A 13,256-nucleotide genomic window follows, 5' to 3' on the forward strand; every position below is an offset into this window, starting at 1 on the left:
GGTTGAATTGGTAGGGTAAAAAGAGTGTATGGGGGCCTGAGGTGAGAATAAAAGAGGATAGGGATAGTATGGGAATGAGACTCATGACTGAAGCAAACACTAGATCAGAAAGGACTTATATGCCATGCTAGATATTGTTTACTTATTCCTCTGGGGAAAGAGAGACCAGAGATAAATAATGAAATAGCCTTCTTTCTATTTTAGAAAGATTATCATCATAACTGAATGAATACTACATCAGAGGGGCTAATCTGGAGGTATGAACAGATATAGCTATGAATGGAGCTCACTGCCCAGAAGTAAATGGCAATGATGGTGTGGGTAAGGGGTCACCCTCAAGATGTGCTAGTAAATGGAGTCAGGGTAAAAATATAAAATGCTGTGCTAACCACTGAGAATCTAAAAAATAAAATACAAAATATAATTCCTCTTCTTGGGAATTTACAGTTTAGTTTTAAGAACAACTGAAGATAAATGATATCATGGGAGTTCTTGTGATTTTACATTTTGAAAGTTAGCCTTTGAATGTTTAATACCTGTATTTAAACTAGGACCACTGAACACTTCATTTGGGAAACACTGCAGTTAGGCTCGAAAATGCCTCTGAGTTTTCTATATTCACCATGACACAGGCAGAGACAAAAAAATAAAAGGAAAAGAATCTGCAATTCAACCTAGATGGAATTAAAGACATGTTACATCACACTGCTTTAAGTTTTATGAGGGGATCATAAGAGAGAAGAAGACAGTAGAGTCAGAATGAGGGCATCTGTATTAAACCACAGCAAACAGGTGTAGGATATAATTTTTTGTGACCCACAAGTCACAAAATTACATATTACAAAATTATATATCATAAATGTTTCATCTACAGGCTTTTTCTAAAAGGCAAAGGAAGACATGCAACTCCTCTCTCTCTTCTCATCTTCTTTTAAATACTTATTGAATGCCTTCTATATGTCAAATACTGTGGTAGATGATGGGGTCCTAAGGCAAAGTCCTTGACCTCATAGAGGTTACAGTACGGTGGGGAAGACTGATAATTCCCACACAAATGAAAGTAAACATTGCATCTCTGAAACAGGGAGAAGCGCAGAATCCAATAAGGAAAACAGAATCCCATAATAAGCAAATCTAACTAGTTCTTGAGATCTAAAAGAGACTGAGATTTGCAAAAAAAGTTATTAATAGTTGATTAAGTCTCACCTAATTACTCTAGGAAAGAATATTCTAGATTAAGACAAAGTATTAAATAAAATTAAGTTCTATAGTTTATCTAATAATGATAATTGCTTTATAAGACCAATTAAAATATCTGTACTAAGTAACTGGCACAAAATACCAAAAAGATAATTCAACTGTTATTTCAGATTTTGAAAAGTGGACATCTGTCATGATACCATACGCAGTAGCAAATCATTACTATTTGTGCTATATTGTGAAACATTGGTCATGTGATTCTCCTGAAAATTGTCTGGCAAACTCAAAAGTCATATGCCCTTACTCCCATAATCCTTGAACGAAATTTGATTCAAAAGTCTGAAATATATTAAGGTTGTATATACTATCATAAGCATTTAGTTTTTACCTTCACTTTAGAAAGAGGAGACTATATGTCTAATTTAGGCTAGTTAGGTTACTATGTTGACTTGAATATTAAAGCACATTGGGAGTGAATAATCTCTTATTCCTTGTGATATTAAGCAATAAATTGCTTTTGTTGATACTGCATGTGCATTCATTCAAATAAACGGCAATTTATGCAAATATAACTGTTTTACAAAAATCTCATCATTTGAGAAAATCATGTTACAGTCCTCTTTGAAGGACTCTTCAACAAGGAGCAGCATCCATGCATATTTAAATCTCCCATGACTACTGAGGTTTTCTTTGAGAGCTTAGAGAAAGTGTGCCTATGTTTCCATGTTCCAAACAAATTATATGGTCTCCTGATGAAGCATGGTTTCTTTCCTCAGACATCATTGTCTTGATTTCTTCTACCACAGCATGATAAAGGAGAGCTCACTCATGTTCTTGACTATGTGCATGGTGGATACACCTCATGCTCTAGTTCTTAAGCAGCCTCTGCTTCAGGACTTAAGTCTAAAGGTCTAAAGTAAATTTTAGAAGTAATCTTAAAGGGCACAACTTTAAAGAAAAAAAAAAGATGTATTTATTATTTATTCTGGGGGAGGGGTGAGACTGTGGGGGGTGCAGAGGAAAAGGGAGAGAGAGAATCTCAAGCAGACTCCCTGCTGAGCACAGAGCCAAGGATGCCCAGCTCCATCCCATGACCCTGAGATCATGATCTGAGCCAAAGTTCAGGGCTTAACTGACTGAGTTACCCTGGCACTGAAAGGCTTAAAGATACTAATAAAGATAAGATAAGATAAGATAAGATAAGATAAGATAAGATAAGATAAGATAAGATAAAGAAAAAGATAAAGAAAAAAGGGATCCCTGGGTGGTGCAGCTGTTTGGCGCCTGCCTTTGGCCCAGGGCACGATCCTGGAGACCCGGGATCGAATCCCACGTCGGGCTCCCGGTGCATGGAGCCTGCTTCTCCCTCTGCCTGTGTCTCTGCCTCTCTCTCTCTCTGTGTGTGACTATCATAAATAAATAAAAATTTAAAAAAAAAAGATAAAGAAAAAAGATAAAGATAATAAGATAAGAATCATAATCTTCAAAGTCAAACTGTTCAGAAAGCATGGAAGTAACTCCTTCAAGCCTGCTAACAGTACATAGAAACATCAATGACCTTATGCTCTCTCACTCTCATTCTCTCTCTCTCTCTCTCTCTCTCTCTCAGTACATACATAGGAAAATATGAATAGCTAACCTCTTTTTCTTCTTATGCTTCTAATATAATGAAGGCATATTAGCAAAAATAGCAACTCAGCTATTATATACCTATAATACATAATTTATATAACTACATATAATATATAAAACCTTGTAGTTATATCTAAAGGCAAGTGTCATCCATCACTTGCATTATTTTCAAATTTTTAAAACTCAAACAATAACTCTACTAATGAGTAAGGGATAGGCAAGGCTAGGTAGGGAGAGACAGGTAAGGGGCTACCCAACCAGGCTCACAGAAATCCCAGATGTGGAAAAATGTTACAGACAAGATATTAACCAGAGAGAAGGGAACATAACAAATCCACCTTGTTTGTTCTAAATACAGGTGAGATATTTTCATAATATTTACAAGTCTACCATGTTTGTCATAAATATTATAGAAAAGATATTTACCAAGTTCCCTGGTCAGTTTTCTATAAAAGACCATAAAAGGGCTCAGTGGCAATGCATTTGGGACCCTTCTCACTCTAGAGACCTTTTTCTTTTTCTTTTTTGTTCTCACCTTCTCTTAATAAACTTTCACTTCACTTTACCCTATTGTCCAAGAGATTCATTCTTCAATTCTGTGAGACAAAAACTCTGCAACCTTGCAACACTCCTCTATGGGGAACTCAACTGGTGTGATACACTAATAATAACTTGGTATTGTTGAGTGTTAGGCGATTCCCAACATATGATATTACTTACATTACTAACCTGACAAAGCAGGTATTAATCTCATTCTCTACATGAGGAACCTGAGACCTGAAAAGTTAAATCATGTATCCAAAGTTTTACAACATGAAAAGAATAGTGCCTGTTCCTCAAATCCACCTCCTCCTGGCACCCTAGTGCTTATCTCTGTGCCCCTCCATCCCTTCTACAAATGCATGTGGACTTGTATCTTTCTTTGAGGACCAGAGTCTACAGTCATCAGGCAAGAGAAAAAAGCAGACATTTAAAATTACCCTTAAAATTTCCTTAAGCATGTATACTGCCAAGAAATTCCAATAAAGCAATTTTTTCTTCTCTTTTTTCATGTTTCTTAACTAGAACATATTGCTGTTTTTTTGAATGAATATCAGAAAATAGTGGGGTTATTTTAGAGATTGTGGCATATGAATATGTATCTCTGTCTACTGAAGTCAGGCTTGGGGTAGCAAGATGCTCATATTATGAGGCCAGAGAAGTGAAAACAGTTGAAGAAGCAATGCAATCATGTTTCCCACGTCCAAGTTTTCTCTAAGTAATGTACACACTGGTGAATAAAGGTCCTGCATGTCATTTAAATTGCAATATTCTCTCCTCTTTTTTTTTTCTTTGGGGGTGGAGCAGGGTATTTGTTAAGCATATGAGTAAATTCACTTATATTAATTGCACAAATGCTGTGGTTTCAATGAAATTTATTATAAGTACATGATGAATATCATAATACTTACAGGAAAAGAACTAATCTGCAAGCCATTGCCTGAACCCTCAATGTTTTCCTGCAATTCTGCAACTGTCTTTTTAGTTACTCTTGTCCTCAAATTCAAAAGCTCTCAGACTAAAGAACCTCATCTGAAATGGCTGCCAATGATAAAATCTTTATTTCTGCGCTGGGCCATTTCAACATATGTTTAGCTAAAATTATGAGCTAGGAGTTTAATACCATATTGCAAGGGCGTTTCCTTTCTGCAGTGTCATTATACAGCAGACTCTGATATTATATCTTAAGTTTTCACCAAGTAGCACCAGGAATAAATAACCATATGAAACTCACCGCTGACCTGTCTATAAAATATAGTGTTAGAAAAGTTTCAAAGCAAACATTTGTCTTTTCCCTGTCCTTTACTGAATAATCAACATGATTTTGACCTTATGGACACTGTAAATTTTGTAATGAATTGGGTAGTGATCTTTGCTTTGTCCAGTATTAAATTTGAGACCCACTTGCAGCAGTTACATAGAATAAGATGGTATCTGAACTGTATCTCTGAATTTTATCTTCTATTTTACCCATATTTTCTCTTTATCTTATCTATTGGCTGTTATGCTCATATTTTAGTTATTGCTCTAAATTGGCTTCTAGTATTTGGGTCAAAGCAGGAGTCAAAGAAACAAAGAAATAAATAAAAATGTAGTTATCAAAACTTATAAGGTATTTCATTGAAGATTCACAAAGTCCATTATTAATGACTCTTATATTTTAGTACGCCTGACACAAGCCCAGAGTTAAGGTTTCTTTCCGAATCAGAAAATTTCTAACTGAATTATACTAAGTATATTTCCCTTAGAAACACAGATTCTGGGACTATAGTAGTGAATGAGATCGACACAATCTCCTCTCAGAGTCTAGGGGACAAGACAGAAAACATCAACAACAAAAATTATACCAGTATGTGACAAGTGCCATGGGAGGAGATACTAAATACAAGGCCAAGCGAATAGACCGAAGAAAGTTTGAAGTACATTTATACATTTAAAAATGGCATTTAGGATGAGACCTGTCAACGATCAAGAGTTATCTAGTCAAAGGGATGAAGAGTAAGAATATTTCAGTCAGATGGAAAAGTATAAAAATGACCCAGCTCTCAAGTGAATTATTCAAATTTAAACTAATGATAAGGGACTGAGTTAAAATCATGGGATATATATAAGCCCTGGCTCCCTTCTTTTAGTAGCCATTTGCAGATATACCATCTATACCCTGATGCATTACATGTCTAGGTGTATCTCTAGAATGACAGTCAAATATTCAAAACCATGTCTTCAGGATTTATGACATGTTTCCTCATGAAAAGGACCTCTGTTTCTATTACCTTGCTTGTGTATTTACCTTTATGGTCAGCTAACTATTCCAGTCAATAACCATTCAGATTAGATGAAATTCTTACAAACCAAACTGAGAACCTAACTTTAGCATTAAGAACTTTACAGGAATATCCAAGCATGCATTTTTTAAATGTATGTTTACTGTACCGATATTTCCATATGGGGAAGCCTAAATATTTATTGCCAGAATTCCTAAGTGTGAAGATTTTAATCTCATTTCTCAAAGTCTGTCCAATGGAAACCAGCTGGCCAAACATTTGAACTCATTAATTCCATTTCGAGCTAAAGAAACTTACAAAATAATCTATTACAAGTGCTACTTAATTGAACTATCTTTGTCAAAATAAAGTTCCAAAGACTATTTGTCTAAATACAGTCTACTGTCTAGATAATTTATTTACCTTGGTTTTAGATAAGTCAGTCAGAGTGTCACTGTCATTCCTTTTCAAAGCAAAGAGCCACCGTGATTAGGGTCTCATAATTTTTTTTTAATTTTTATTTATTTATGATAGTCACACACACAGAGAGAGAGAGAGAGAGAGGCAGAGACACAGGCAGAGGGAAAAGCAGGCTCCATGCACCGGGAGCCCGACGTGGGAATTCGATCCGGGGTCTCCAGGATCGCGCCCCGGGCCAAAGGCAGGCGCTAAACCGATGCGCCACCCAGGGATCCCTAGGGTCTCATAATTTTAAACAATTTGCTCACTTTGGAGCAGGGCAGAGAAGAAGGGCATGTGTGGAGAGGCACATTTATCAATAGTGTCTCAGGTTCCTGTGTGCAGGCTGCAATCCACACTATTACTCACTACACAGAAGTAAGATACCAAATTTAGTACATATTCTCTTATTTCCCTTTCTGCTACTAATACTTTAGAGGACTGCTGTTTCACACTTTTGAAAATATTCTCTTCAAAACTGGCAAGGTGTTGTAAATGAAGGCTTTACAGATTTACTTTACAGGCAGTAGGGAATATGAGAGTAGGGATATAGTGATTATCTACAGTGTTGGTTTAATGAAGATTGGAAAGAACACTACAAGCCACAGACAAGCGAAGAAAGTCATCTTGACCATTGCAATCTCTTCCTACCTGCCTCTTTGGAAATCTGTGTGAAGGATTCCACACCTTTCTCTCCGTAACTCCCTTCAGATGCGAGGGTAGACACATAATTCCAGCCTAGGGCCTTTACAATATCCACCATAGCCTGAGCTTGGAAGGAGTCAGGTGGGACCACACGGGAGAAGAAGTCATAGCGCCGGTCATCACTTAACTCAGGTGCCGTTGATGCATAACTGATCTGGGGGATCTGGAAAGAAAAGAAAACACCACATGAGAGAGCACACCACCAGGATGTAAGAGATTCACTTATACTGATGATAATTCACTCACAATACAGGGCTCGAGCTCCAAAGAGGATGCACGTTTTAGTAAACAACCCACTGCAACTCTAAACTACCTAAATGCAACCAACTACTTTCAGATAGCACCGAAAGATGTGCTTTTGTGCCTTGGCCTCTCATTTCCTCTTCAGAGGTAATGAAGATGGTAGGGAATCACATGAGTCATGGTGGTTAGGAGAAAATTTGTAACCATTCTGATAAACAGAATCATGTTTTACTTCTTTTTTTAAAAAAAGAATGAATGAATGAATGAATGAATGAATTTATTTATTTATTTATTTATTTATTTATTTAAGAGAGCAAGGGAGCACAAATAGGAGGGAAGGGCAGAAGGAAAGGGAAAAGCAGGCTCCCTGCTGAGTGGGCAGCCCAGGACCCTGGGATCATGACCATGAGCCATAGGCAGACACTTAACGAACTGAGCCAACCAGTTACCCCCATGCTTTATTTCTCAAAAGCAATTAGAAACCACAACAAAAACAATTACCTAGCTGGAGTTTGTATAGAGATTGGTTGACATGGCTCATGAATATTGGTGGATATCATTAGTCATCTAACATTGTTTGAGTACTGACCATCTGTGAGGAAGTGTCTAAACAAGCTGCATCCATCATTTCATATATTCTTCACAAGAATATTATGAAATAACACTTTAGAACCAGGCCAGGGGGTTTCTTGCCATAAAGCCTTCACTTCAGCAGTCCCTGCACTTTGGAGAGTCTTTCTCAAAATTTCCTAAGCTCCTCTTTGGGTGGTGAGAGATGCAGGGCTGTCCTCTACCCTTCATGGGATTCAGCAGATGTCCCAAGGAGCTCTAGAACTTATGCCTGTGAGGATCATCCTAGGGCCCAATAGCAGGGCCTTGATTCCAGGAGAGTAGCCTAACATGTAGATTGCTCCCTTTACCTAGTATAGTACTTGTTTCTTAAGACTATATGAGATTAGGCTTACCTAAAGAGGCCAGGCATGCTGATTTTAGCTCAATCAAATTATGTACACATAAAGATGCTTCAGAAAAAATGTTTGCTTGGGATTCCAAATACCCAAGAGGAAGCCCCAAAGTAGCCACTAGTTAGGATACTGCCTTAGGTCCTAACCTCAAGACCTCTACACAGTTACTATTACCATAGTTCTCCTAACACTAGCATGCAACAGACTATGATTGGTACCATTAATCAGCTGTAAGAATGAGCAATTTCACAAAACTCTGCTTGCGCACTCTCCCAGGCTTTACACTTGCTTTATCATACAGATTTCTCAAGTGTCTAAAAGCCAGTTTTGATCTTTGCTCAAGCCAAGCCTGTCAACTCTGCTCCAAAGATGCCGAAGTTCCACTCACGTTGATTCTTTGAGCCCTGAAAAATCCTACTCAATGTTTACCTATTCCTTTCCTTCCAGTGCAGTTTGCCCAAAATAAACCTATTTACTGTTGTTTGAAGCTGGTTACCACCTCTGTAAAGCTCATTTCTCTATCAACCTTTCTTGTCAACATTACTCTCAAGTCAGACGGCCCTGAGAGTAGATTGATTACCTACCATGAAGCCCATCCTTGATGCACTTTCTTCCATGACCCTGGGGGCACCGTCACTGATTCAATGCCCAAAACCAGTGTGAGAAAGCCTCAGTCTCCCTATCAGGAGAAACTCTTTGTGATAGGGGTCATGAGGTGTAGTGGAGATAAAATGGGATTTAGTATTGACAAGATCTGGAATCAAAGCCTGATGCTTCTCTTCATGAATGTTTACTTTGGTAAAGTTATTTTGCCTCAATGAAATATCATTAATAAAAGTTTGTTTTGAGGGATAAGAATAATGATTACACTTTGCTTAGCATAATGCTGGGACAGACTGCTTGATTCACACATGGAGGTAATGATAATCAAAACAGAGAACAGTGTGTGTTTCCTTACAAAGTTTACCCATTCCTCATATTTGAATTCCCAAGACACATTATTGCAAACATTCCCTTTACTGTCCTAAGGGAAGAACATATTTTTATATATTTCTGTCATCATTGCTTTAGGCATAATGCCTATTATTTATCCAACTTTTTCTTGCTGTCAGTTATGTTCTAAAAGTTTCATATGCGGGGATCTCTGGGTGGCGCAGCGGTTTGGCGCCTGCCTTTGGCCCAGGGCACGATCCTGGAGACCCGGGATCGAATCCCATATCAGGCTCCTGGTGCATGGAGCCTGCTTCTCCCTCTGCCTGTGTCTCTGCCTCTCTCTCTCTCTCTCTCTCTCTGTGACTATCATAAATAAATAAAAAATTTTAAAAAAATAAATAAATAAATAAATAAAAGTTTCATATGCAGGAATTTATCTAACCATCAGTAAATATTCTTTATTATATTAAACTATTACTATCTCATTTTACATAAGAGGAAATTGAGACTTGAAAGTAGGATATGACCGTGCCTCAAATCCAAAATTGTAAGACAGAGAGCAGTACTCACACCTGAAACTGCCCAGTGCAAACTTCTGAACTCTTAACTATGACACTTTGCTGAATTGCTGGTAAAACATTTTAATAAGAATAAAACAAGGAAGGAAAGTAGATTACTGGAGTCCCACAGCATTGACTACAGAGCCACTAAAAGTTTTTTTAGTGATCATTCCTAGACTGTTATTCAAACATTGTATGTAAATGCCTTGTTGAAGCTTATACAAATATCTTAACAGAATGAGCTCCCTATGTTTCATTTATAGTTCCAAGGTTATAAATTTTAGGTAAGGAAAACATCAACTGAATAAAGACTTCAGGCAGAAAAAAAAAGGAAGGGATTAAGGGAGGAATGAAGAGAGAGAGAGGTGAGGAGTGGGGAGAGAGAGACTTTTTCATATAAGAAATAAAAAGGAAAGAAGCCAAGCATGTCAATACATTTCCATCAATTTCAACTTGTGGAAGTGTAAAAGCTGCATGCTGTTGCACAGATGCCTTTGCTGCCTAAATCCCTTTCTACCTTTGAAACTGTGCTAATGAAGATACTTCCAGCCCTCTACTTGAATTTGCATTTATGTAGCTGAGATAAAATATCAGAATTGTGAAGCCCTCCCAAAGCAAGTGGATTTTCTATACTGTGCTCCAAATTCAGTGATGCAAATCTTGGTAAAATAGATTTCTTCCCTCACTACCATGCATCCTTTAAAAGTGGTCATTATCTGTGGTCTGTCTTTTCATTATAAATAAGACATATCTCCTGGTTTAAGACTCATGTGTATCTTTAGGATCATGCACATATCTTATATACAGTGTACTTATTTCTACATTATGCATATGTTAGAATAAGGAAGGAAAGAACAAATGGATTTCATTTCTGTGATAAAAATATAGCTGCATAAGGACATGCCTCCTTGCAGTAAGAGAAGAAAGACTGCAGGAATTTATGTAACCTATGAAATATGATGCTACTTATTTAAGTATCACGTTGCATATTTAGTTACTTGTTTTTAAAACAGTGTTTAAGCACACCACGTAATTATTTTGAAGTGTGTGTTGTACCTGGTGCCTACAAATGGCAAAATTATTATTAGTCATCTTCAGTGATTAGTCTCCACATTCTCCTTGATAGACTAGCAATAATTTCTCTTCCTGCTACTGAAATCCTCTCTTCTTGCCAGTCTTCGATGGAAATGCAGAATTGATCCTTTGATGAAGAAAATTTAGTGTAGTAATACTTTGGCTGTAGAATAGTAGATATTTTGTCTCTCTTTGAGAATTCCCTTCTCTGATTAAATAATAATAATAATAAGCATTTTTTAAAGATTTTATTTATTGGGGCACCTGGGTGGCTCAGTTGGTTAAGCATCTGCCTTGGGCTCAGGTTATGGTCCCAGCCAGGGTCCTGGGATCAAGCCCCTCTTCAGGCTCCCTGCTCAGTGGGGAGTCTGCTTCTCCCTCTCCCTCTGTCTTTCCCCTGGCTTCTGTGTCTATGCTATCTCTCATTCACTCTCTCCAAAATAAATAAATACAATCTTTTTTTAAAAAACTCTATTTATTTATTTGGATAAATAATAAGGAGGGGGTGGGTGAGGAGCAGAGGAAAAAGGGACAAGCAGGTTCCCCACTGAGCAGGGAGCCAGGACTTTGGGCTAGGTCCCAGGACCCCAAGATCACGACCTAAGCCAAAAGCAGAGGTTTAATCAACTGAGCCATCCAGGCACCCTGAGCATTTTTAATCTTTATCACAGGACTTAATTTTCATCTTCTTTTATTACTCTCTACTATTCATAAAAATTTGCCTATCACATAAACATGGTTTTTGTTAATGATGAGTCTCAAATAGGATTAAAGACATTTATAATCCATTGTAATTGTTTAGAATGAGTCTGTACTTTTCCTTAGAAATGTGTATTTCTTTGTGAAAAACAGAGAAACAAAAAGAAGAAAATAACTTTAATGCCTTCATCCCTGTTAACATTTTTTTCTCTTTATCGTTTTTGTGTGTGCATGTGGGTATGCACATATATATTAAAAACTATGCAATTGTGAATCTCAATTTCTTCTCCTCCCACCCTTCCCTGTCCTTTCATTTCACTTTCTCTCTCTCTCATATTGTATAATATGCCTAGCTAAACCTAACCTAAACCTAATGTTCATTGTTAAATGTTTAAACATTTTCCAACTTTTTGCCACTAGAAAAAAAAAAAAAAAAGAAGAAGAAGAAGAATATTCAAAGCTAATTCTGTGTAGATGTCCCTGAGTATTTTCTTAGAATTTTGTTCAAGCCTCTATCCCCACCAATGTGACAGGAATATTTGAGGTTTACATTTAAATATTTCCCTACATGGAAATTAGTTGGGATTATTATGAAAGTAGACCAACAATCTACAGTGACTTCTCTCAAATGGTTAACTACTTGCCCCAGCACCATATGTTAAATAATTAATCATTCTTTACTGATGGGAAAGACCATCTCTTGTCACATATTAAATTTTTAAATATCCTTGGATCTTTGGGGTGTATTCTCTACTATCTCACTTTCTATCTTCCAAGTCTAGGGAGAGTTACTATTTTATTTCTTATAAGTGTAGAGTATTTAGGGCTGTATTAGTTGGAATGTATCCTCTCTTCATAGTTTTTCTTTTAAAAACGGCCATAGGCAATCACACATATTTAATTTTCTAGCTGAAATTTTAGCATAATTTTTTGAAGTTTCTAATAAAGTTCCATTAAGGTTTTGATGAGAATTATATTTATAAATTAATTTGGGAAGAATTGATACATTTACAATATTTTATTTTCTCCTATGGGAAAATAATTATCTTCATCCATTCTATTGTTCATTCTTTTCTCTTAGTAAAATTTTATGATTGCTTCCATGTAGGCCTTGCACACTGTTAACTTTATTTCTAGATAATTGGTATTAACTTTATTTCTAGATAATTGTTATTTTTATTGCATTATGAATGATATAACATTTTTATTTTGTTTTCTATTTATTGCTGGTATATGAGAATCTATTAATTTTGTATATTTACTTTGTGACTTACACCCCTGTTAAAATTCTTATTAGTTTTAATAGCTTTCAGTTTATTTCCTTGGGATTTTCAGGTAAGGAAGTCATATTATAAAAATTAATTTAGTTTTATTTTCTAATTACATCAGCTAGAATATCCAGGAAAACAAAAATGATAGTGGCGAAAATAGCTTTCCTTTTTCACATTTCTCAACAGTGAGCATTTAAAGTCAACTAGTACTTATTCTTATTTCTTATCTTGAAAAATGTATAGTCAAATGAAGAATTCAGACTATCAGTTAAAATCTTATTTTGCAACAAAAGAAAGAAAGAAAGAAAGAAAGAAAGAAAGAAAGAAAGAAAGAAGTCTTTAGCTAGAACTAATAGTATTCTGTCTTCAAAGAGTTGAAAAAGACCCTCCACCAAGATTTTCAAAGAAAATCTCAGTTTCTCCAATTATTTCACCCAAGGTATGAATCAGGTGACAATAATCACAAGATAGCAACTAGTTTCAAGTAATCAAGTTTTTGAGCAGTTCACACCTGAAAATTGTCATTGGAAAGCTATGTAGAAGCTAACTTTCTTGACCTTTTTTAAATATTACAAAGCAAACAGAATAAAAACAGCAATAAACCCATCATTCTGTTTATCCCTTCTCTCCTTTCTCGAGGAGAACTTAACCCCATGGAGAGCAAGGACCTTGTTCCTCATTTTATCCCCACTGGATAGCACTGTGAATGAG

The 13,256-nt window shown here is 36.4% G+C and overlaps 1 protein-coding gene across 7 annotated transcripts in view; it reads right to left on the bottom strand.

Annotated features, from left to right (window-relative positions):
• GRM7 (glutamate metabotropic receptor 7) overlaps window positions 1-13,256 on the bottom strand; it is an 849,841-nt gene that overhangs the window by 571,895 nt on the left and 264,690 nt on the right. For all 7 annotated transcript variants that reach the window (XR_012012515.1, XR_012012517.1, XM_072788071.1 and 4 more), the window contains exon 2: window positions 6,747-6,963. Coding sequence is in view for 5 of the 7 variants with exons in the window: in XM_072788071.1 (XP_072644172.1) it covers window positions 6,747-6,963 (217 nt within the window). In the remaining 2 variants the exon portion in view is untranslated. The remainder of the gene's footprint in view (window positions 1-6,746; window positions 6,964-13,256) is intronic.

The sequence above is a fragment of the Canis lupus genome, chromosome 19, assembly GCF_048164855.1.
Source record: "Canis lupus baileyi chromosome 19, mCanLup2.hap1, whole genome shotgun sequence".
Lineage (NCBI taxonomy): Eukaryota > Metazoa > Chordata > Mammalia > Carnivora > Canidae > Canis > Canis lupus.